At 40.8% G+C, this 27,204-nt stretch overlaps 1 protein-coding gene across 1 annotated transcript in view; it reads right to left on the bottom strand.

Annotated features, from left to right (window-relative positions):
• LOC140469263 (rap guanine nucleotide exchange factor 1-like) overlaps nt 1-21,068 on the bottom strand; it is a 236,966-nt gene extending 215,898 nt beyond the window's left edge. The window contains exon 1 of the mRNA XM_072565605.1: nt 20,817-21,068. Within this exon, the coding sequence (XP_072421706.1) occupies nt 20,817-20,841 (25 nt within the window). The 5' untranslated portion in view covers nt 20,842-21,068. The remainder of the gene's footprint in view (nt 1-20,816) is intronic.
• Nucleotides 21,069-27,204: the final 6,136 nt, after the last annotated feature.

Here is a 27,204-nt window from a genome sequence, read left to right as displayed (position 1 = left end):
ATCTTTGCTCGAGACAATCACTCTTGCTCTCCATATTAAAATGTCATCCTCTACAGTGATCTGGTCTCACTGGGTTCAGGAAGCTTTCAATTCTGGTTATGACGGCGCTTTTGTTTCCCCAATCACCACCGGCTATTTTAGTTTTGCCAGACAAGATCTTTTGTATCCGCAGTCTGACATTATCTGCAGTGACCAAAAGGGCGTCCATAAAAGGTTTTAACCCAGAACAGAATCTTCACGTTACGGCATCACCAGTGATGTATGCACCAGTGAGAGATGGCTCAAAGCATCTGCATTTGCCACTGGGCATCCCGGACAGTGTCCCAAATTGTAATTATAGACACTCTGAATAACAGCACAGTTATACTCTGTCTGAACCAATGGCTGGTATGACCCGGTCCTCTAAGTAGCCCTAACAGGAATTTGTGGTCCATTACTATTACAAATTTACGTCCATAAAAAAGGCATTGATGGAGCTTGCTCACACAAAAAGATGACTGCCAAACTTTTCCTCTATATGGGTGTATCTCTGGTCACCATCAGCCAAAGTCCAGGAAGCATACACATCACATTCTCTCCACTGGGTCAGCAGCGAGACAACACTACCCAATTCCATACAGGTCACACTTGGGAAGTGTAGGGTGCCAATGACAACAGATGCTTCTTCTTCACTTCCCTAAAGGCTACATCTTGGCTACGAGACAATTCCAAGGCTGACCCTTTCTCAAAAGGAGATACAATGGTTCTAGAATGGAGGCCAAGTTACATTGAATTTTCTGTAATAATTCACCAACCCAAGGAAACACCCAAACTCCAGTACAGCTGTGGGAGTCAGGGCACCTCTTTGTCTTTCAATGGGTGAAATCCAGTCTAGATTGTCAACTCTAAGTGGGTCACTTAGGATGCCTAGAACACACATTTTTCCTTTATAAAAGGTATTTGCTCGCCTTGGACATAATGCTTAAACATTTCTCCAAGTTCTCTAAAAGCTCCTTATTGGTCTTCTGTTATTACATCACCCAGATAAATGGCAACCTGGGGTAGACCTTGTTTCAGTGGATAATGGAGAATTTTGAACAAGCTGAGAATACCCCAAAAGGCAGTCACGTATACTGGTACAAATCCTAATGGATATAAATTGTAGCATACTTGTGGCAGTCCATCGTAATTGCAGGTACACATGACTCACGTCCAGCTTGTGAAAAGATAGTCAAAAATCCCAATGTGAATTCCCCAGTTCTTGAACTGCCAAGTAAAACTGATAGTGTCTCAAAATTAGAAGAGGCTTGGGGTCATAATATTCCTTAGCTAAATCCTTCAACTCTTGAAAGGTTTTAGTATCAGGTGACTCGGGAAATGTTCAGCTCCTAATAAATCAGGAAAACTGAGTCCACACGCTGTTAGGAGAATTACTGGTCGTCTTTTGTCTACCCCAATGTCATTAGCCCAGAGAGAAAAAAAATAATGCTTTCTTTCCACTTACTGGGCCCATTCTTTCACAGCCGGATCAAAATGAGTCAAGCTTCCCAAACAGAGGCACGATGCCCAAAACAAAAATGACTGTTGCGAGCGAATCTTTTCAGGGGCATTTCTTTTCTCATCGCCACTGAATTAACTCCACAAAGCCTAGTACATTGTCACCAAGTACTCTTTAGTTCCATATGCATAGTACAAGATACTGACCTAGCTAGCTCAGAGCCAGCTCCCAGAGTGAACAGAATCCCTGAAATTCCTCTATTTATACTTCATTCTTCTTATGTCATGAAGGGGATGATGTAGTTTTAGCTTGTTTTTAAATCATAAAATTGTAGGGTAGAAGCAGGCCACTTAGCCCATCAAGTCCACAATGACCGTCCAAATAACATCCCACACAGACCTACTCCCATCCTATCCCTACACTTCCCATGGCTAATCCACCTTGCCCACACACCACAGGACACTATGGGCAATTTGGCATGGGAAATCCTTACATCTTTGGACTGTGGGAGGAATTCAGAGCAGCCATAGGAAACCCATACAGACGCAGGGAGAATGTGCAAACTCCATGTTGACAGTCGCCCAAGGGTGGAATCAAACCCAGGCCCCTGGCATTGTGAGGCAGCGGTGCTAACCACTGAACTGCTCTGCTGCCCTGAAACACCTGTTTATCTGTCAGCCAGGACTCCCTGATTGAAGCAGGTTAACAGCCCCAATCGGGGAACACATTCCAAGATCCACCTGGCTGATCTTATTCCAATCACTGCAGTGATCTTCACCACTTCTTGAGCTCTCTAATTAGACAGCAGTCTACGGTCTGGTGGGACTATGACAACTTTACCTTGCCAATATTCATGTAGTTTATTTTTCCCCTTTTCTCCAATATTTTTTGATTTGATTTATGGTCACATGTATTTTGTAACAAAAAAAAGTGTTGTATAGCGTCACCACACTTCGGCACCATCTAAAAACACAAATAAACCAAAACATGCAAGTTCTGGTTGACTTTTAAAACTTTTCCTATCCTCTGGTTTACCGTAAGTGTTGGACAAATAATATGTTTTTCTCCTTTCAAATTGATGCTATCCTTAATTTGCTTGGTTAAGCACAGTTGGTTTATCACCTTCCTAGAACTCTCTCCCCTCATTAGGATATACCTTTGCTGCGACTCAGGAGCTATTTTCTTAAATATCCACCATTGTCCTTCAAACACATTTTCTGCTAAACTCCTTTCCCAGTCCACTCCAGCCAACTCTGCCTTCATTCCTATATAGGTGCCCTTATTTAAGTGTAGCTCTATTGTTTCTGACCCAAATTTCTTAGTCTCAAAATGAATGCTAAATTATCACATTGCACCCAGTATTGTTATAGTCGTCACCACCTCAATTTATGCTCACTCAGTCTCCATGTGGCCGTGTTTTAAACTATTGTGCACCTTCCCCATACAACTTATGTTGAGTGTTTGCTCCCTTGAATTAATTAAGTACTAGCAAGCATTTTATGGGGTGAAGATTTTCAGGCAAACATTTATTGTGAATATTGCATGAAGTGCATGAAAGGAAGATCAATTGAGAAGCCAGGTTGACTTCTATACCATGCTCTACAGTAAACAGGACAGTGTATTGTTTTTGCCAGAAACTTTTAAAATTCTCATAAGACAGGGTAAACTCAGGAAGGATGCTCCTGATGAACAGGGAGTCCAGAACCAGGAGTCACACTCAAAGGATATGGAATAGAGCATTTAAGACAGATGAGCAATTTCTTCAACCAGAGAGAGATGAGCTTACGGAACTCCCTGCCACAGAGAAAGCAGTTGAAGTCAAAATATTGAATGTTTTCAAGGAGTAGGATCTGCACAGTACAGAGTTGGGATGGGGAAGGAATTAGCATGGGACTCTTTTCATCTTTTCATCCTTCAATTATACGTTTGCCCATGTTTCAGATCTGCTTAGCAAGGAAACCATCTGTTGAGTAATCGACAGGATTAGGTAAAGGCTAACTGAGAGGAGCTCTTTCAGTATGTTGGCTGGTCAAGACTGTCCCAGAGATGCGAGGAGCTGGCTAACACCCAGATATCAAGCTGCGTGCCACCAGAGGTAACATAACCAAAATCCCTGGACCTAGTGCCTAGTCAGCTTCGAAAACCCTGGCTTGATGTGGGATGAAAACAGGTCAGATTGAGGATGTTACTCACATTCCATCAGATAGCATTCGCAGAAAGGAAGATCTCAGAGGTGGCCATTTATAAACATTCTATATGTGTCAATATAACTAAGGGTTCCGCTGAGAAAAAAAATAACATTGAATGGTGAAACAGGCTCGAAGGGCTAAATGGCCAACAAACGTCTTGTTCTCCGGTTTCTATTTTGCCTCCCATTTGCTCGTGCCAACATTCAAAATAAAATTAAATGCTTGAACATTTTTATTCCCCCCTTTCAAAGGCTAACCTTCATAAGCACATCTAGGTAGAGTAGAAAATTAAATATTGTTTCAGAACCATCTGTGCAGATAGAAAATTAAAACTAGCAATCCAAGGAAGCTTTTTCTGTGATTCACGATATCAGTCTCAAAATCAACTGAACTCATGATTGTGACCATAGGCCAAATAAAAGACAGCCTAAAAACAAAACCACAATGTTCTGCCGAGAAGCTCAAGTCCTCCAAAATATATTACATATCTTTAATTATAGGTCTCATGAATCTCTCCAGAAATGCTCCCATTCACACTGGGTCGAATTTGCCTTTCAGCATCTCAAGAGTGATAAAAGGTAACAGCAGATATTACAGCCAACTATAATCTGGTCTTCACTGAACATCCATATTTCATATACTGTATTTCTATTGGATGCAGTCAAAGGATAGTTCAGAGAAGCAAAAGTTCTAGCTGGTACCTCCATGTCAATAGGTAAGAAACAAAAACAAAATTTGGACATGTTAGAATTCTTAAAAATAAAATTTGAAATGCTAGAAACATGAAGCAGGTTAGTCAGCACCTGCAGAAACAGAAAGCATTAACACTTGAGGTTTGTGACCTTTTTCTGCAGTGAAAGTGACTGGTCTACATAGAGTCAGAGATGCACAGCATGGAAACAGACCCTTTGGTCCAACCCATCCATGCTGACCAGATATACTAAATTAATCTAATCCCATTTACCAACATTTGGCCCATATCCCCCATTCCCAATGAAGGGCTTATGCCCGGAATGTAGATTCTGCTGCTCCTCGGATGCTGCCTTCACACTCTTCAACTCCCATATCCCTAAATTTATAACCCAACCAGATGCCCATAATTGTACCACCCTGCTCCACTTCCTCTGGCAGCTCAATCCATACATGTACCATCCTCTGTGTTAAAAGATTTTTGCTCGTTAGGTCCCTTTTATATCTTCCCCTCTCACCTAAACCTATACCCACTAGCTCTGGACTCACCCATCCCAGGGGAAAGACAGTGATGACTGACCCTATCCATGTCCTTCATGATTTTATAGACCTCTATAAGGTCACCCCACAGCCTCTGATGTTCCAGGAAAAACAGCCCAAGCCTAGTCAGCCTCTCCCTATAGTTCAAATTCTCTAACTCTGGCAACATCCTTGTAAATCTTTTCTGAACCCTTTCAAGTTTCACAACATCATTCCAATTGCTCAGATATCAGAAAACACATCAGCTTTATGTTTTCAGATATGGCATGGGACTTTCTTTTTATAAAAAAGGCTATACTGAACATTCCCAGTTTCCACTCAACCCACTTTGGAGGTGGTAACAGTGAATGAAACAAAAATTATGCCTACAATAAAAAAGATGTTGATGGTGCAGAAACAGTAACGGTAATGGTGCAATGATAGTTTTACTAGACTAAGAATCAAAAACCCCAGGTCCATGGACAGGGGCTTGAATCCCACAGGGAAGGTGATGAAATCTCCTGGTAGAGATCATACAACCACTGCCAATTGTCATAAAAACCAATCTGATTCATTTATTTATTTAGAGAAGGAAATCTATCATTCCTGCCCACTTTTGTCTCCTTGTGACTTTCTGCCCACAACAATACGGTGGACTCTTAAATGCCCTCTGAACAATTTGGGATAGGCAATAAATGCTGGTCTAGCCAGTGATGCCTCCATCTCATGAGCAAATTTTAAGAACAGATTATGAGAAGAACAGTAAAGAGACAAGTGCTGAAAAGTGGAAGAAAAGTTTAATAACATGGAAGAGATGGAATAAAGTCAAAATGGTCAAAAATCTGAGCAAGGAGTTATTTATGCTATATCTTGCAATTGAGCAATTCAAAAAATTAACACCACATCCAGATTACATGCAACTAAATACGGTGACACAATTCTTCAGTGACTTGTTAGAAAGCATCAGATTAAATTACAACCCTGCAGCTACACATCAAATATATGTCAACCTATCAACCAATATGTTTATAAATAATCTGAAATAAAAAGTGCTAGAGAAACTCCACAAGTCTGGCAGTATCTATAGAGAGAATCAGCTAATTTTTCAAGCCAGTATGACTCTTCCAAAGTTGGGCAGGAGCAAACGATCCATCAATTTTACTAAGAAATTAGTGATTTTGTTGAGAACTCCTTTACTGCACTAATTAAGAGGCATTCTTCATTACTTCTTACCAATGCAAAAAGAGGCATTAAGTACGGGTCAGAAGGGCAACCATGTGCTGTGGCAAGGAGCATTTGAATAGTAAGGCTGTGAACATTAGGATACAAATGACATTCTGAAACACAACACAAATTGGGAAGTTCGGAAAGTTCAATAAAGCGGAAATTCTGAGTTGCAGAAGGAAGTGGAAATTTTGACATTGCTAAAAAGGAAACTAATAAGTCATGAATTTTAGCTTTAGCTGGAAAGTGATAGGAACAAAAACTAAAGAGGATCAAACACCAGAACAAGGAAGAAAGATTCTGAGCATTAACAATTCCATAAGGCAGCAGTAACGGGACTCGAACCACTGCAAAAGAGAGATATTATTGGGTCAGCTGCAATATTAATTCAGTAACTGTTCTGCACAAATTGCCAGTTTTGACCAGACTTTGATGATAATTTTTGATCACCTCTATTTCTAGTTAGATAGAAAACACTCTATATTTGACAGAGAAGAAACATTAGTTGCCAACCAACCTCTACCATAAAGGAACAGACAGATTTATTCAAGTTAACATTAATTTTGAACATGGACTCGTGGCAATTATTTGCTCAATGTAAATGATCACTGGTGATAGGAAATTAAAATGCAAAAAAGTTTAGCATGATCCTCAATTACATAAACTAAACCATTTTTGAACTGAGGTCAGAATGTCAACTGTTTCTACATTAATTAACCTATCATTGCAGACTTTTCTAACCAAATGTGAATTGAATAATCAGTTTCCAATTTAAAGAGATCAGCCAACATGGTTAGTTCTACAATCTCCTCAGTGACAGGAACTAGTATACTAGTTATTTGCCCATTTCACCATATCCCAAATGTTTCATGTGCACCAAGAAAACAGGAACTGAAATTAACGTGTCAGATGCTTTGATAAAGGACAAGATGCTAATCTCTGGGTGTATTATGTGATCACAGACAGCACTCAAAAAATGGATAATTTAGATATGAATTCTCCCAGTGTGGTATGAGAGAAAATACAATAATATAGCCCAGTATTCACTCACACTTCCCCCAGTCAGCAATCTGTTTCTGCAGCACAACTAAAACACTAGATGAAGCTAAAATCAAAGAATGCATTCCCATATTAGTTCAACACTGAACCTAAAAAGGAACAAAAAAGGTACCTGTCAAAAAACTCCAGCTACTATTTTATGAAAATTTAAATTATAGAACATAACAGTGCAGTACAGGCCCTTCGGCCCTCGATGTTGCGCTGACCTGTCATACCAACCTGAAGCCCATCTAACCTACACTATTCCATGTATGTCCATATGCTTGTCCAATGACAACTTAAATGTACTTAAAGTTGGCGAATCTACTACCGTTGCAGGAAAAGCATTCCGTACCCTTATTACTGAGTAAAGAAACTACCTCCGACATCTGTCCTATATCTATCACCCCTCAATTTAAAGCTATGCCCCCCGTGCTCACCGTCACCATACTTGGAAAAAGGCTCTCCCTGTCCACCCTATCTAACCCTCTGATTATCTTATATGTCTCTCTTAAGTCATCTCTCAACCTTCTTCTCTCCAACGAAAACAGCCTCAAGTCCCTCAGCCTTTCCTTGCAAGACCTTCCCTCCATACCAGGCAACATCCTAGTAAATCTCCTCTGCACCCTTTCCAAAGCTTCCACATCCTCCTTATAATGCGGTGACCAGAACTGTACACAATATTACAAGTGCGGCCGCACCAGAGTTTTGTACAGCTTTAGCATAACCTTGTGGTTCTGGAACTCTATCTATTAATAAAAGCTAAAACACTGTATGCCTTCTTGACAACCCTGTCAACCTGGGTGGCAACTTTCAAGGATCTGTGTACCTGGACACAGATCTCTCTGCTCAACTACACTACCAAGAATCTTACCATTAGCCCAGTATATTGTATTCCGGTTACTCCGACCAAAGTGAATCACCCCTCACTTGAGCGCATTAAACTCCATTTGCCACCTCTCAGCCCAGCTCTGCAGCTTATCTATGTCTCTCTGTAACCTACTACATCCTTCGTCACTATCCACAACTCCACCGACCTTAGTGTCGTCTGCAAATTTACCATCCCACCCTTCTACGCCCTCATCCAGGTCATTTATAAAAATGACGAACAGCAGTGGACCCAACGCCAACCCTTGCGGTACACCACTGGTAACTGGACTCCAGGATGAACATTTCCCATCAACCACCACCCTCTGTCTTCTTTCAGCAAACCAATTACTGATCCTAACTGCTATATCTCCCACAATCCCATTCCTCCGCATTTTGTACAATAGCTACTGTGGGGAACCTTATCGAATGCCTTGCTGAAATCCATATACACCACAACCACCGGTTTACTCTCATCTGCCTCTTGGGTCACCTTCTCAAAGAACTCAATAAGGTTTGTGAGGCACGACCTACCCTTCACAAAACTATGCTGACTATCCCTAATCAAATTATTCTTTTCTAGATGATTATAAATCCTATCTCTTATAACCTTTTCCAACACTACCAACAGCTGAAGTAAGGCTCACTGGTCTATAATTACCAGGGGTGTCTCTACTCCCCTTTTTCAACAGGGGAATCACATTTGCTATCCTCCAGTCTTCTGGTACTATTCCTGTAAACAATGAGGATTTACAGATCAAGGCCAAAGGCTCAGCAATCTCCTCCCTGGCTTCCCAGAGGATCCTAGGATAAATCCCATCCGGCCCAGGGGACTTATCTATTTTCACACTCTGCAGAATTTCTAATACGTCTTCCTTGTGAACCTCAATCCCACCTAGTTAAATTAATAGTTCTGATTAACCACACAATTACTGGAAGTCTTCTATTACAGTACAATATAATTTTACCAATAGATTTGTTTTAAACAATTAGGTTAAACGTCTAGCAAACAGCCACTAAAACTGCAGTTACATTAAACATTAACACCAAGTCAGAAAAAGTCTTATCCCTGAAAACGTACAGTGCATGCTACATCACGTACTCAAAAAGAAAGAAATGATATAGGGCCAAGTAGCATAAACAGGGTAGCAGAATGTGTTGGGCTGTTTCAAAAAGCAGATTGTGTTAAAATAGGTCAAATGTCTACCACCTGAGCATTCAAGGTTCTAGTCCTACAATGCCAATCTTCACACAATTTATAGCTGTAGGAATTTCATTGTTGCAGCAAATGCATATTCAAAGGTTTATGGGAATTTGATAACATTTCTATATGGAGTACAACATACTCTTCAAAATAGTACAGATTTAGTGTATCAGATCCTATTTTCTAAGAGGGTAGCTGGTGTGACAACTATGACAGCAGCATATAACCTCCACTGAGGGGGTTCCTGGGGCATAATGAAAGTATTCCTTCCAGAGCCATAAGGCTAAGTTCAAGACCCACCTGCTTGAGGTATGTCATTACAGTTATTTTAATCAGTCTGTTCAGACAAACATGTTATCTCCACAAAGCCGATGAAGAAACTCATTTCATATGAACAGGAATGCACAACTTTAGTTGGCTGCTAAATTAGTGGGGGGGCTAAATTTTATTCAATTATGTCACTATTAGAATTCTATTATCAATTAAAACATCCAATTAATTTGAAAACATTTTGAATACACTAGCTCAAATGTTGATGAGTTGTGCTGCATGATAGAAAACATATCTAATTTCAAGCAAAATATACCTAAACTAATCTAGCCCCATTTGCCAGCATTTGGCCCATATCCCTCTAAACCATTCCTATTCATGTACCCATCCAGATGCCTTTAAGCATTGTAATCATACCAGCCTCCACTACTTCCACTGGCACCTCATTCCATACACACACCACCTTTTGCACGAAAAAGAGGGATCTGGCCTGATACTTAACATAACATACTGTGGGGCTCTTTACAGGATTTGTTCTTCAGTTCCAAATTGGCATTAGAGTTATTGGACTCGTAGGCAGCGAGTGGTAGGTGTTAGTGTCTTTTGCTCCAGGTGTTGATTTTGGTTGGTTTAAATGGTGCTTGGGATAGCAATGGCTCTTTCAGTCACTAAGAGTTTTTTGGGGGTGGAGGAAGTGACTTTGGGGGTTTTACAAAAAGTGATCAAGGCCAAGCTGCTGGAATTAGCAGACAAGCTGGAGGTGGAGCTGGCTCCTCTGTGAGGAAAGATGACATAGTTAAGCAATAGCTCAGCATTTAAATTTGCTGGAAAGGCCAAGGTCTTTAGAGATAGCTAAAATTCAATTGCAAATGAAGCAGCTTGAGTTAGAGACAAAAGACAAGGAATTACAATTCAAAGCAGACAAGAGGAACTTTGGAAATTGGCACTTAAGACAGGAAAGTCAGCTTAAAAGGATGAAGGTGAAGGCTGAAGATAAGCTTTGTGAGGAGATTGTGAGAATGAGCAAACCCATGGTAGCCAAAGGCCTGGTGCAAAACTATTTAAATATATTCATGCATTGCCTAAATTTGATGAGAAGATTTGGAGGCCTTTTTCATCTCATTTGAAAAAAGTGGCTGAACAAATGCAGTGGCCAGTGACGAAGTGGTTTTGATGATCCAAACAAAAAACTTGTAGGTAAAGCTAGTGAGGTGTTTGCATCAATATCAGAGGAGGTATCTGGGGCATATGAGGAGGTGAAGAAAGCCATCTGAAGTATATATGAGCTTGTGCCAGAAGCCTACAGACAATGTTTCAGGAATCTGAGGAGGGACCCTGGTCAAACCTACATACATGAAAGGATCAAACAAGGTAATTTTGAAATGTGGATAAGGGCATTTAAAATAGAGCAAACCTACAACGCTCTTAGAGAATTATCTTAGAGGAGCTCAAAAAATTCACTTCCTGAAGTAGCGAGAACTCATGTGGAAAAGCAGAGAGTTTGAACAGCAAGATTAGCAGCTGAAATGGCGGATGATTCGGAGTTGGTCCAGAAAGCAAAGTTTGACTTCCAGAATCAATTTCAATCTACGAGGGATAGAAATTGGGGAAAAAAAAAGAAATCCTCACATGGAAAGGAAAAGATAGATCTCAGTGAAGACCATAAGGATAACTTACTACAGGGTAAAAAAGAAACCCTTGAAGGGGACAGAGAAGTTAAAAAGTTCCAGTGTTTTCACTGCAATACAGTAGGCCACATGAAATCAGTGTTGGTGGGTTAGGAAAAGCATTGGGAAGCTAGATGTAGGAAAACAGGATAAGCCAGTGAATTTTGTTGGAGTGGTAACAAAGCACAGTGGAGGCTAGAAAGCTGCACCAGAATGTACAAGCTGGTCGGAGGTTGGTTAAGGAGGAAGTGCCAGATCTTCTTAAACCATATACCTGCAAAAGTAAATTTATTTGCATAGGCCAAGAGCAGTAAGTAAAGAGGTTACAATATTAAGCAACACAGAATCCTCTCAGTCAGTGATGCTGATATGTACTTCTGAAGGACTATTGCCAGGAAAGGTACTAGTAACAGGAATTCATGGTGAGACAAAAAGCGCTCAATTATGTAAAGCAAGGTAAGAATGTCCAAAGAAGAGTGGAGAATTTGTGGTAGAAGTACTGAGCTCCAGGAATACAACTTGCCCTGCTAATGATATAGCTGATTCACTGGTAGGAGTGATGCCTACTGTGGTTGATAAGCCAGTGGAAACTCTGGCAACTGAACTATTGCAGGACACATATCCTGGAAATTTCCTGACCGTGTGGTAACGAGGTCACAAAATCTCTCCTGTTTCAATTGGTAATTAAGTAGTACAGCTAATAAAGTTGAAGTGGCATTAGTAGATACCCTATTTGTTCAGACGGTTGGCACAAATCAGGTAAAGATGGATAACAATGCAAACATCTTTAGCTCAGATAAGTTTACTGAGTTACAGCAGAAAGATGAAAATTTAAAGCAATTGTATCAAAAGGGATACACAGAAAAGGAATCCGAACGTATCCCTAAATATTACCATCTTAAAAATGACATTTTAATGATGTTTTATTCAGACAGATAAGAAGTGGGCAGAAGCTCATCAAATCGTATTGCCAGCGGATTATAGAAAGGATGTGTTCCAAGTGGCGCACGAGTTACCATTTGGAGGTCATTTAGAAGTGAGAAAAACACAAGCTAAAATACAAAAAACATTTTTACTGACCTGCACTGCACAAGGATGTTGCTGAATTTTGCCAGACGTGTCACGCATGTCAGGTATTTGGAAAAGCACAGGCAATAATAAAACTCGCACTTTTAATACCTATTCCTGCATTTGACTAACCTTTTACAAGAGTCTTAAATCGATTGCATAGGTCTCCTACCTCAAACAAAAAGTGGGAATTAATATTTGTTAACAATAACGGATGTGTCGACTAGATTTCCAGAGGCCATCCATTATGCAATATCACAGCTAAAAGGACTGTCGAGGCATTACTCAAATTTTTCACTGGATACAGACTACCAAGATACAAACAGATCAAAAGTCAAACTTCACATCAAAATTATTCTAGGAAGTTATGAACAGCTGAGGAATAAAACAATTCAAGTCTACTGCGTACCATCCAGAATCGCAGAGAACGCTAGAAAGATGGCATCCGACATTAAAGACGACATTGAGGGCTTATAGTCAAGATTATCCAGATGATTGGGATAAGGGAATTCTGTTTGTGCTTTTTGCAATCAGAGATGCACCAAATGAGTCCACCCAATTCAGCCCATTTGAATTAGTTTTTGAGACTGAAGTAAGAGGACCGTTAAAATTGATTAAGGAGAAATTGTTAAGTCAGAATTCAGAGACCACACATTTGGACTATGTCAAATTTTAGGGAATGATTAAAGCTGGGGGGAGTTGGCATTTAAAAAGTATCACAGCATATAATGAAACAGGAAGCAGATAAGAAATCAAAAATTCGCAATTTTGCTATCGGGGATAAGGTATTAGTGTTACTTCTAGTCATACGGGAACCTTTAAAAGCAAGGTTTAGTGGACCTTATCAAGTTGAATGAAAATTGAATGAGGTGAATTACTTTATAGAGGTGCCAGGCAGAAAGAAGTCTCAGTATGTGTCACAGAGTGTGCGAATATGCTCAAAAGATATTTTGACAGGGAAGAAAAACAAGAGAATGAATGATTGATTACAACACAGAAGCAGCAACCAAGTTCAGAGGATTCTGAATTAGACATTCCTCAGATCAAACTGGACAATGAGGAAGTTGTCAAAAATTGAAATAAACTGAGTTACCTTGCAGAGGAAAATCAAAATGACTTGAAAGAGTTATCACTATCACATGGGGAGATAAGTGGAAATAAGCTGGGAAGTACTAACTAATTATGCATGACTTAGATACAGGAGATGATGTTCTGCTTAAGCAACATCCTTATAAGCATGACCCTCAAGTTGGCACAGGTTCAAAAGGAGATTGCTCTAAGGTGACATAATCAATGTAAGTTACAATGATAGGAGTTCACCCATAGTAATGGTGCCAAAACCAGATGGTACCCAACAGTCACATGTGGACGATTGCAAAGTCAATGCAGTTACAAAGACTGATGCATATCCTATTCCACGTTTGGAAGACTGTTGAGAAGGTGGTACAAGCAAATCATACTTCTAAATTGGATTTGCTCAGACAATACTGGCAGGTACCTTGGTCGGAAAGAGCAAAGGCAATTTCAGCTTTTGAAATGCCAAATGGACTGTATCAGTTTAAAGTCATGCCATTTGGCATGAAAAATGCACCAGCCACATTTCAGTGACTAACCAATAAAGGTAATTGCCAGATTACCCAACTGTGTCGCATATATCAATGACCTGATCATTTTTAGTTACACGTGGAATGAACATATATTTACTCAATCAACTTCAGAAGGCAGGCAGGGTGTTAAACCTGGCTAAAAGTATATTTGCCAAAGCCCAAGTCACCTCCCTGGACCATGTTCTTGGACATGGACAAATGGTCCCATGGGATGCGGAAAAAAAAGGTAACGGGTGGTTTCCCACACTATCGGCAAAAAGAACAGTACTACAGCTCCTGGGATTGACTGGATTTAATTGAAAATTTGTACCAAATTTTAGCACTGTGGATGCTCCAGTCACTGAGTTGGTAAAGAAAGGCAAGGGGTTTCAGTGGACAGCAGAATGTCAGAAGGAATTTGACAGCCTGAAAGCTGTGTTAACCACTGCCCCGGTATTAGCCACATCTAATAATGCAAAGCCATTCAAGGTGGCTATCGATGCAAGTGATGAGGGTGTTGGTGCTGTGCTCTTGCAAGAAGACGAGAAGACAGAAAGACCTATCGGGTATTTTGCATGAAAGCTAAACACTCATCAGCAGAAATATTCAACAGTCGAGAAGGAGACCTTGAGCTTGGTGTTGGTATTACAACATCTCGGTGTTTACGTTATCAGTAACTTGTCTGAGACAATCATATATACTAATCATAACCCACTGAGGCTTGTACTGAAATTTAAGGACAAAAGTATCAGATTGTTTAGATGGTTGTTGTTACAGCCATTCAATTTGAAAACTGTGCATGTGGCAGGAAAAGAAAATGTGATTGTCGATGCACTGTTGAGCCTTAAATGAGGCTGAGGTGTTCAGTGGCAGGAGTACAACAGAATGTAATTGTGCGTGTTTATAGTCAAAGTAATGTATGTGTGGTTTAGAGTACTAAAGTTTTCTTTAAGGGGTTTTAAAATAAAGCCATCTTTGGCTATGCTGGTCCATTTTTGGGGGGGGGGGGTGGCGAGGGTGGAGGCATGACAAATCTGCTCCATTAACAAGTCTATGCAGTCCTTGGCTTCGATTTTCCAGAGAGATCGCAAATGATTCAGACTCTGAAATGTCTGGGGGTTGAAGGGTTTTAGGGCCAATTTGATAATAGCTAACAGATACTGCCTCAGGCAGAAGGCTTTCAAGTTTAAAAAACATTTGTACAATGAAAGGGGAATGACCAGTTCTCCCAGCTCAGGTTCTCTCTGCTCTTTTTTATTAAAGCAGTCCGGTGAGACATGGAAAAGCTGCTGGACTCAGAAGCACATCCAAGCTGGTACTGTCTCTCCGAATTCTATCCTGTAAGAACTTGTGTTTGATTTTATCTTTTGTGCCAACTGGGTGCTTATGAGGATTTGGAATAATATCATTAAGTTGGAATTATATGTTGGGTTTTTGGACAGTTTGAGTTATTCAGTATTCTTTTTTCTGTTGTTTATGTTTCATTCAGCAATCTTGTAAATAAATTCTGTCCTGTTTAAAACTCAGTGGTTTGACCAGCTAGTTCTCTCCTGGAATATTCATTTTACACCTGCTTAAAACAACTTGCAAAGTTAGGGTCTGGGCTACCTTCTTAAAATGGTTTGAGTGGTCTGCCCTGGTCCATAACACTCCTCACTTTCAAAGGAAATTTCAAAATAGCAACATAGGAAATAGATGTAGTAGGCCATTTGGCCCAATGAGCCATTAAAATAGATTATGGTTGATTAGCTACCTCTATGTCACTTTTCCTATTACCCTCATATACCTTGGTGTCATTAGGATCCAGCAAATTGAACATGTTCAAAATTGTGTATCCACAGACACCTATTGCAGAGGATTCTAAAGATTCACCACCTTCTGAGTGAAGACATTCCTCCTCACGTCAGTCCTACCACTTATCCCCAGACTGTGCTCACTTGCCCCATCCCTGTTCCAGACTTATCAACATGCCCTGGATGAATTTTCTCAGCTTCAATGAGATGACTCCTCAACCAAAATTTTGTTTCTTCAATCACTCCTTACAACACAATCTGACCATCCCTGGAATTAATTTAGTCAAACTCTGTTGCAATATCTCTGTGGCAAGTATACCCTTCCTTAGATAAGGAAACCAAAACTACACACAATACTTCCAAATTATCATAATCTTCCCAACTAGTGGAAGTCCTTTACAGTTTGCCATAAACCTATATTAAAGCTTATCTACTCACTGAGTAAATGGGAAAAAAAAAGTTCAGGATCACAATCTCCCTCATAACTTCCACCCTGAATATCATTGTGGCAAACCTGTGTTGCATTCTTTACATTACTTTAAATTCCATTCTACAACTGGCTAACCAAAACTGCACAAAGTAATTTAATTTCACATATTTATCATACTACCTGCTTGCAATTTTAATCACTGCACTCCCAGTTCCTGTTTACCTCAAAATCTGGAGGAGAGATTACAGATGAAAATGCATGTGTGTCCATCTGCCCATTCTTCCAACCTTGTGCCTTCCTGAAGTCTTTCATTAGGTTTGTCACTGCTTACCAACCTTCCAATCCTCCTTCACAGCAAACAGCATACAATTATTTGAATCATCTGGTTGTCAGCCAACTTTCTATCCATGCTGTTGCATTTCCTTTCATAACACCTACCTGACTTTCTTTTAAAACAAGTGTTAGCAATATTAATTATTTCACATTTATAGCAGACATCTGACTTTTTTTTTTAAAAAGACATCTATTTATTCTTAAATCTTGGAGTGAAGTACAATGCCTTTCTTTTCTCTCTCATCTACAACCCACCTTCACTCCACTATACAAAACCAAAATTGGCAATTTTTAACTGTTGCCTTTATACTTGAATAAATTTTATTTTGATGCATAGATGGTGTGTGCCTTTTATTTAAGACTGTGATGCACAACTTTACGACAAGTAGTTAAATCAATACGGTGCACTAACATTCAAACAGACAGGAGACCACAGCTTCTGTCCACTGACAGGAATTCAACACAGAGCACTGAAACCACTCCAAAGTAAAATAAAACTATAACTACAAAGGGGGAACCTCAAACATTCTCAGAGAAAACAATTTATGGGTGTACAGCCAAAGTAAAGAATAAGACTGTCATTTTTTTTAAATCAGAAAATTAAATGTATGTATTTACTACACTCACCTCTGCAAATAAAAGACACGGTTAGAGAATGAAATCAGATCCACAGTCTGTTATAAATCAGCATCAAGACATGTTCAATTTTTCATATGCTGTTACATCCAACGTGATGGAATCCTGACACAATGGAAATGGGTTGCTCACATTATCTTCAACACACTCAGCCACTGCATTTCCCAAATCATTTAACTAGAGTGGTTCTCAGTTTAACTTGAATAATTATGTAAAACCATATGCAAAGTCTGAACTGTCTGACCTCAGCTGACTGTTCTGGAACATTACAAATGCACTGCACTGCAGTGATCAATAAAGTAATACAATTGCTAAGCATTCTCACCATTATTTGAAACATAGCATGACAGCACTACATAGACTCAGACAGAACAACGCAGCATGGAAACAGACCCTTTGATCCAACTAATCCACGCTGACCGCATTCCCAAACTAACCTAGCCCCACTTGCTGGTGTTTGGCCCATATCCCTGCAAATCCTTCCTATTCACGTACTTCTCCAATTTTTTTTTAAATCTTGTAACTGTATCTGCATCCATCACTTCCTCTGGCATTTCATTTCAGACATGAAACATGTAAAAAATAGTTGCCCCTCATATCCTTTTTGAAACTTTCTCCCTTCAAAAAAAATATGCCCCCTTGTCTTGAACTCACCCACCCTAGGGAAGAGACCATTGCCAATCACTATTTTTGCTCCCCATGACTTCATAAATCTCTAAGGTCACCCCTCAATCTCATACATTACAATGAAAAACATCTCAGACTTTGCAGTCTATTTTCTTTTCTAACTCAAACCTCCATTCCTGCCAACATCCTGGTTTTTTTTTCTAAATTCTCTAATTTAATAATATCCTTCCTATAGCAGGGTGACCAGAACTCTAGAAGAGGTTGCATCAACATCCTGCAGAACTTCAACATGATATCCCAACTTCTGTACTCAAAAGGTCTGAGCAACAAAAGCAACTGTGTTAAACGCCTTCTTAACCACCTTGTGCCTGTGACATAAATTTCGAAAGAATTACATACCTGAACCCTTAGCTCTCTATTCTACAACACTATCCAGGGGTCTACCAAGTCTTGCCCTTGTTTGCTTTACCAAAATGCAATACTTCACGTTTATCCAAATTACACTCCATCTGCCACTCCTCAGCCCATTGACCCAATCTCTTGTTATCTTAGATAACTTTCTTCACTTTCCGCTTTACTACCAATTTTGGTGTCACTTACTAACTATGCCCCCTATATTCTTATCCAAATCATTTATAAGAATGACAAACGAAAGTGGACCCAGTACATATCCCAGTGGAACACTGCTGGTCACAGGCCTCCAGTCCAAAATAAACTTCTAAACCATCACTGTCTCCTACTATCAAGCCAAGTTTGCATCCATTGGCAGCTCAACCCGAATTCCACCCCTACGTATCTTTATCCAGTAACTCTCCCCAGAGCCCTACCATTAAGTGTATAAGTCCAGCCTTGCATATGGAACATGCAATTGGTAAATCTTTCACACACAATGTGGCTCAGTAGTAAGCACTGCTGTCTCAGTGCCAGGGACCTGGTTCAATTCCAGCCTTGGGCAACTACTTATGTGTAGTTTGCAAATTCTCCCATGGTGTTTGGATTTCCTTTGGGTGCTCTGGCTTCTTCCCACAGTCTAAGGATGTGCAGGTTAGGTGAACTTTCCCATAGTTTCCAGGGATGTGCAGGCTATACAGATTAGCTTTGGGGAATGCAGGGTTACAAGCGGCTGGACTGGTCTTCGGAGGGTCAGTGTGAACTCGACAGGCCATAGGCCTGCTTTCACACTACAGGGATTCTATGAAGAGAGAGAGAGAACTATACCACTGATGCATTTCTTGAAACTGGCGTACTTATCCTATAAATATTTACAACAACGATATTTTCTAAGTAGGGAAAGGCTTTGGAAATGACACAAAGTGACTTAGGAGTTCTAGTTCAGGATTCTCTTAAGGTTAACATGCAGGTCCAGTTGCCAGTTAGGAAGGCAAATGCAATGTTGATAATCTTTTCAAAAAAGGGCTAGAATATAAGAGCAGATGTGTACTATTGAGGCTGACTAAACCCCTGCTCCATCACATTTGGAATATTTGGAGCACTTTTGGGCCCCATACCCAAGCAACAGCTTGACGTTGTCATTCAGAGGAGGTTTGTAAGACTGATCCTGGGGATGAAAGATTTGTCAATGAGGAGTAACTGAGGACCCCACCCCAGCCTGATTTCTTTCTTTTCACTCCTTCGACCCTATAAATAAAGACAACTTATGCTTAACATCTTTTTGGTCCATATGAAGTAGAAAGATGCAGAAGAGAGCCACAATGAGTCAAATGACTTCCTACTGCTCCTATCATTCAGCGATTTCCAATTCAACCTTAAGAATTCAAATGTCACATTTAGCATCATTACGAAATCCAGCAGCACTGTTCGATTCTACCCTTATTTCAGCTTACTGCTCAACTTCGCCCCTTTACTACTTCGAGACTATTCCAACACAATCCTAGCCAACCTCCAACATTCTATCCTTTATAACCTGATGTCATCTAAAATTCTGCTGTCTATATCTTAACGATCAAGTCCTATTTACTGATTACCTTTTAGTGGTCAGGTAATGCCTTGAATTTATAGTCTCATTCTTCTTTCCAAATTTTGCCAGAGCCCCAGCCATTTTCATTCCCCTTCAGATTCTCAATGCTCCAAGATCAATGTGCTCCTTCAATTTTGGGCAGAAGAATCCACAATTTTGAATTCTCCAAGACATTAGTAGCTGTTACCTTCAGCTGCCAAAGCTCTGAGCTTTAGAAATCTCTGACCAAACCTTACGGTCCATCATTCCTTTTATAAAGTGCTCCTCAAAATCTAGTCCTGGCCAAGACTTTGGTGATCTGTCTCAACAGGTCACATGGCTCAGTGTCAAATTTTGTTTATAAATGTTGTCAAGCACGATGGGACATTTAACTACAAAGGTGGTTTATAAATAAGTTGTTGACGACCGGGGGGGGATGGGGTAGGGTCAGTAACCTCACACCGATATTAGAGGTCACTGGACCTTCTAACCACACAGCTAAATTACAGTTAAATTTATACATAGCAAGAGGACAATACAGGATAGCAATGCACCAACATACGCCTCAAAATGGAAAGCCTGGATCCAGTTCCCCATATAACAGGCTAAGGAAAGCAAGAGAAGGCACCGCAAAAGGCATGAGTTGGAGCTATAGCCATTCCTCCCGTAACCCCTCCTCCTTGCTCTGCGGTGTCTCCTGGCAATAACCCAGGCTCACTCAGGAAAGGGGGCGTGTAAGAGAAAGAGTGAAGGCAGATTCGAGCAGAAACAAAACACAAAAACCGAGCGAGCGGGGCTTGGCGCCTCCTGTTTGAAATGAGCAGCACGTCGCCGTTAGCGACCACCCCACTTCCATCGCGAGCCCCGGCACCTCCCCGCGCGAAATAACCCTTCGGTCGACTCCCTCCTCAAAACGTTAATTTTAAAAAAAAACTCGGGGGTCGGGGGAAATGTGGCCCTCTGCGCTTTCCACTTGTGAAATAATCCGCCGGGAGGGAGGGGAGTTAAACAGAAATGAATCGAGTGACGGGAACGATAGATGCGCTCGGCGGCCTGCCCGTGCAGAGAAGCCTCGGACTTTCCCGAGGCAGGAGGGAAGGGGCTTGGGGGGGGGGGGGAGGGGGGTGGGAGCATCCAGGCTCCGGTCGGCGACTCCGTGACCTTCAGCCTCTTCTTTGCCCCCCTTTTCCCCATCCTTCCACCCCCCCCCCAAAAAACAAACAAATCCAGTGTTGGCCCACCTTGTTTCTCCAGCTTCCCGGACATTTCCTGACGCCGGCCCCCGCGGACTTCCTTCTCTCTTTTTTCTATCTTGATAATTTTTCTCCTCCTCTTGACGTGGAGATATCCCGCTCACTCGGTCCCCATGGTGCCGCCTCCGGCCTGAGCCGTTACCCCCAGGGCAGCGTCTCTCTCGGGGTGTCTGTATCGCCGAGCTGGCTGACTGACTCCGGCCGCAGGAGGACGGCACCCACGGCGAAGGACTGTATGAAAAAGAGACAACCCTCCTCCCCTCCCCCCCAACCCCGCGCGAGAACAGGAGGAACCCTTCCCTGCCCAACCGCTCAAAACAAAACCTTTCCCCTCCATCCCACAGCACCACCACCTGCCGGCCGGAGGGATGCATTACTTCTCCACATCCTTCCCTCCCACCTCCACCAACAAAACTTCATTTGCCCAGGCAGCCCTTTCACTCGGTTGACTGGGTGGATGGTCTTTGAGATTGTAGAGTGATGCTAATAACAATGGGTTCAGTTCCTGCACTAGCTGAGGTTACCATTGGTAGACCAGCAGGAGGCTTGTTACTCTACTGGTGGCTGAAAAAGCATTACACCCGAAACTTTGAGTTCTACACCTCCTGATGCTGCCTGGCTTGCTGTGTTCTTCTAGCCTCCTGCTTGTTTGAGGCAAAAAGAAACTGCAGATGCTGGAATCCAAGCAGAAGGCTTGTTAGCTAGTCTATGGTAACTGAAGAAGGATTACACTCCAAAATGTTGACCTCTCCACCTCCTGATGGTGCCTGGCTTGCTGCGTTCATCCAGCCTCCTGTTTGTCTACCTTGGATTCCAGTTTCTGCAGGTTTTTTGTCTCTAACTGAAGATACCATAAGTCAAAAGGGTAGCAACAGCTTCCTTGGAGATGTCAGCTCAGTAGTGGGTGGAAGGATGCAGGTCTGTTACATGAGACGCAATGTGATGGATTTTGTAGGAGGAAAGACAAATTTTCACACAGATTTCTCCCACCAGTCTGGCTCAGTCTTCTGAACCTCTCCCCTCACCTGAGGCTTATTGACCCTCAACTTAAACTTACCATCAGTCATCTCTCTGTAATGAGAGAGCAGCCCTATGGTCTGGTAGGGTGTGCAGGTTAAGTGGATTGGCCATGGGAAATGCCTCAAGTTCCAGACCTTACCACTATGCTACTGCTTCTCCCTAATCTACAACATCAATGCGGACTTCATAAACCAAGTTAAAAATCACACAACACCAGGTTATAGTCCAACAGGTTTATTTGGGAGTACAAGCTTTTGGAGCGCTGCTCCCTAACTAGTTAGCTACCTAATGAAGGAGCAGCACACCAAAAGCTTGTATTTCCAAATAAACATGTTAGACTATAACCTGGTGTTGTGTGATTTTTATCTTTGTCCACCCCAGTCCAGCACTGGCAACTCCAACTCATAAACCAAGATACTGCACCTGCTGAAAACCTGAACTAAAAACAGAAGTACTCAGTTGATAATGAAAGCAGTTGTGGAGAGAGAAAAGTTTGTGTTCTTCTTTTAGCTTCTCCTACTTTACGTGGGTTTGCACAATGCTGTTTGATCATCCTTCCCTATCACCTTCTGTCAATCACCCACTCCTCCTACAATCCTGCCATGTTTAAGTCAATTAACACAAGATCTTTTTATGGAGTCTTAAGCCTTCTCTGTATACCTTTTTGTGGCATTCCCATCTCCATTACTTGTATTATCACTTGTGCACTCCTCTTTCTCCAAAAGATGACCAATGGGCAAATTATGTGCAAATGCAGCAATATCACAAAACTCACATGAATGTTAAGGGAAATATGCTGTTTATTTTAGGAAGGGAACAACATTCAGTGCAATTTGCACACTAAATGGCTCGTGTCCTTTACGATCAGAGTCATAAAAACGGACCCTAAAGGACATGAGTGAACTAAATGTGTTTTTACAATCATTCTTATTAATGAAGCTGCCATTTTATTCCAGATTTTTAAATTACATTTAAATTCTGGCAGCTGCTCTTGGGAGATTGGAATGCTCACCAAGGGAGCATTAATCCAGACTTGTGGATTGTTAATCCATAACATTATCACTATTCTACCCAATCAGTTAACAAAGGAGATTGTGAGATGAGTTTTAGTTTCAATAGGGATGATCAGGAGCAGGTAGCAGCACATGTGCAGTGGTGTAGTGATAAAGTCACTAGCCTCGGAGCCCACTCTCCCTGCCCTTGGAATATGGGTCCAAATTCCATTGTGGCTGATTACAAAAGTTGACTAAACAGTTAGTCTGTTGCTGATTGTGTTGATAGTTGTAAAAAAAACTCCTTCCTAATCCCTTTCATGAAAGCATATCTGCCATTGTTACATATAACTCCAGGCCCTCAGTACTGTAGTTGGCTCTCTGGGCAGCTACAGATGTGGCCAGTAATGCCCACATCCCATGAATGAACCAAAATCCCCCAGGGGATCCCAACTTAAACATAATTCTAATTGCAGCTCAGATTTATATTTAAATGCTGCTTGGTTACTCAATCTGCTTTGATATTTACTCAGAGGACCTGGGAAGCAGAATTTCAACTCAAGAAGTCTCTTGATCAGCTGCTCACATGACAGCACATTTATTGGCTGTTCATGTATCTGGGACAAGGAAAGTAAAAATGATATGTACACTGATTAAAAATGTGGAGTTGAGAAGTATGACTTGAAAACATCTCTTGGAAGAGTCAAGATTACTGAAGTAAATAAAGAAGGAAAGATGGGGAATCAATAACATTAACAGAGTATGCACCTCGAAATACCAAACAGATATATGTTAAGAGAGGGTTGGAAGAAAAACTTATAGCTATCTTTCACCAGTTGATGGAACATAATACTGGCATATTAAAAATGGAGCAAAGACAATTTTTTTTAGTTTTCTGAGTTACTTACCTAATGGTATAGAATCAGGGTGGGTGTGTGTTTTTCAACTGGTGCAAGCACAGACAGGATGGACTCCTACTGTCAAGTAAACTTTTTGACATTTCCTAAATATTCTAAATATCTGAAGAGGAGGAAAGTGTAGGGATATGGGTGATGGGTAGGGAATTGCCAACACTGACATGTGGGATGGTTTTTTTGGCTCTAATGATTTTATGAGTCTATGATTCAATGCATTACCATGAAACATCCTCATTGCTCACCATCATCTCAAATGTTGATTGAACCTAGACTCACAAGAACAAATGGATGAGAGACCATATACAGACCGCAGACAACTGTGGCATTGCCATTGAAGAGTAGACAGGGATTAACATTATCCAGTGGCTTCTTCAGATGATTGCTGCAGCTCCATCAAAGGGACACCATCATCAGATGTTGGCAAAATATTTTGTAAGATTAAAGGTTTGGTTTTGGGGAAGAAGCAAAGACAATGTACTGTCTGAAGCTTTGCACAGTTTTACTCTGGCATCTCTAAGGATAAAGTTAAAAATCACACAATACCAGGTTATAGTCCAACAGGTTTATTTGGAAGCACTAGCTTTCGAAGCACTACTCTTTCATCAGATGCCACAACCAGCTGATGAAGGAGCAGCGCCTTGAAAGTTAGTGCTTCTGAATAAATCTGGTGGACTATAACTTGGTGTTGTGTAATTTTTAAATATGTCCACCCCAGTCCAACTCAGTCCAAATCATCTCTACGGATTGTATTTAGTCCAAATATATTTACTCCACAGTGCAATAGAGAATCCAGGATCCCCAATGCAATGGTTTTGGCTTTTCCACAACTTACTTGTTTCACTTTCCCAATAAATTCAAATGTTCTATGAACTGAAATTTATAACTTGTAGATAATGAAAATGTGCAGCATGTCACAGGAGGGAGAATGACCCTTTCCATTGCATTACACAGCAGAGACAGCAATAACTATTTAGCCTTTACTCCCATCCTTGTGAGCCACCAGTTGGCTATATCTACAATCAAATTGTACAAGCAATAGATATGAATAACTAGCACAAATATTTGATTTAGGTTCTATCCAGGATACTGTAATTGCATTTGTAGCATTTCTAATTAATGTAGCCTCCAACCCCATACAAACCTTATGCCTTACCAAAGCAGAAAAGCAAGTAGAAGAGCTGACAAAATTTCACAATTCTCTTTTTTTTATACTTTTGTTGATGTACTTTTGGGAAAACAGCTGAAGATTCTAGGCATCAATAAAATCTGCAGGTGACATTCAATAATGACTGAGAACATTGAAGTTCTCAGGATTTTTAAAAGAATTGACAGGATAGTTAGAGACATACTTAGTCTGCTGGTGGGAGTCTAGGACAAAATCAAAATACCGCAGGAAAGAGATTTAAGAACTACTTCACACATTAAAAGTCCACAGAGCTGTGGAGCTGTTTCAATTCACTCACGTTATTATCGGCATCACAGACTGGGCCAATATTTATTGCCCATGCCTTGTTGCCCTTCTTGAACCATTTCAGTCCATGTGCTGTAGGTAAAACTACAACGCTGTTAGAAAAGGAGTTCTAAGATTCTGAAGCAATAACACAGAAGGCAAAGCAATATATTTCCAAGGCAGGATGGTGACTCTCTTGGAGGGGAGCTTCAGGTCGTGGTGTTCCCATGTATCTGCTGTATTTGTCCTTTTGGATAGAAGTGGTCATGGCTTTGGAAGTTGTTGTTTAAGGAGGTTCGGTGAATGCTGTAGTGTATCTCATAATTGGATACACAGTCGTTACAGTCGGTTCTACTGTAATGCGGTAATTCTGTTCTCATGCAATCCTGTGTTATAAGAAAATCGAGTAATACCAGCACCATTTAAACTAATGCAACCCGAATCACATTATAACCAATACGTGCTTTAAAAGTTCACACTTTAGAAACAGCGTACCCAATTCACTAATCACGTTATAACAAATTCACATTAATGAAATGCACGTTATAGCAGTACAACCTGTGCTGTGCATCAGTGGTGGAGGGTTTGGATGTTTGTGGATGTGTTGCCAATCAAAAGGGCTGCTTTGTCATGGATGGTAACACGTTTCTTGAGTGTTGGATCTGCACTCATCCAAGGAAATGGAGGATATTCCATCACTCCTGACTTGTGCCTTGTAGATGGTGGCCAGTCTTTGAGGAGTTAGGAGGCAGTTACTCACAGCCTCTAACCTGATCTTGCAGCCACTCAACTTATACACCCTGTAGTGAGTCTAATCCAGTTTCTGGTCAAAGATAACCCCCCCGGAAGTTGATTGTGGAGGATAACACCATTGAACTTCAAAAACAGCCGACTTAATTGGCTATCCACCACCTTCAACACTCACTCCCTTCAGCCTGATGCACAATGGTAGCAATATGTAGATGTACTGTAGTAACTCATCTAGCTCTTCTGCCTACCATCCAAATGTTGATCTCTGTTACCTTGAAGGTCAAGGCCAGCAGATGCATGGGAAAACCACTGTTTTTACAGACCATCCTGAATTAGATCTATATCTCTGTTCCTTCACTGACATTAGTTTGATTTCCTGGAACTCCCTTCTTAAAAGCACTCTGTGTGTTCCTACACACCAAGGACTACAGCTGTTCAAGAAGGCAACTCACTGCTCACTTCTCCACAGCAATTAGTGATGAACAATAGATTCTGGCAAAGCTGGCAACATCCACAACTCAATAATTCATTTTTTAAAAATTGTATGCATGAAATGAATGGAGAAATTAATTGAGAATTACTGCTTAGTTCACGACCGATTCTCCCCCATTCTACTCAATAGGACTCCAGGTGTGTTGTCATGGGATCAAGTTGGAACAGAGCTGACAAAAAGAAATGCATGTATCTCCAACTTCAAAAGCTGAAGTTAACCTGAGGCTATTTTCTCTGGCAAGACTATTTGAAAAATCAGTGAAGGTGAACATCAGCTAAGGAATACGAAAACAGGAATTATTCTACTGATGAAGCAAAATTATTTTAATTCAAAAAGATGTAAGATTGTAATGATACCAATGCCCACGTTCTAGGCAACAGTAACCCTCACGGGTTTTGATGAAAAATTCATTTTCTTAGATTGGGAATACAAAATGTCATAGACAATAAAGTGTACCTTATTAATATTTATGTATACTTAAGAAATTATAGTCTTCTAGTATTGCCACAAGTTTCACAATATTCTCCATGATGAATCTGAGAAAGTCGATATTATCATGTGACTGGCCACACACAACATTTAACATTTTAGTACTTGTAAAGAAGGTGTTTATTTCTGAAAAGGGTCATTTTCATTTACCACAAGGAAAGAAACCTGAGTTGTTTTAGATCTTCAGCATCTGCTGTTCTTTCTTTTATTTCACTGAACTGCCCAAGGTTGGAGAGTCCAAAACTAAGGGCATAAATTTAAGGTG

Source organism: Chiloscyllium punctatum, chromosome 49 (assembly GCF_047496795.1).
Source record: "Chiloscyllium punctatum isolate Juve2018m chromosome 49, sChiPun1.3, whole genome shotgun sequence".
Classification (NCBI taxonomy): domain Eukaryota; kingdom Metazoa; phylum Chordata; class Chondrichthyes; order Orectolobiformes; family Hemiscylliidae; genus Chiloscyllium; species Chiloscyllium punctatum.
The sequence above is the reverse complement of the archived record's forward strand: the minus strand, read 5'-3'. Positions and strand labels throughout refer to the sequence as shown.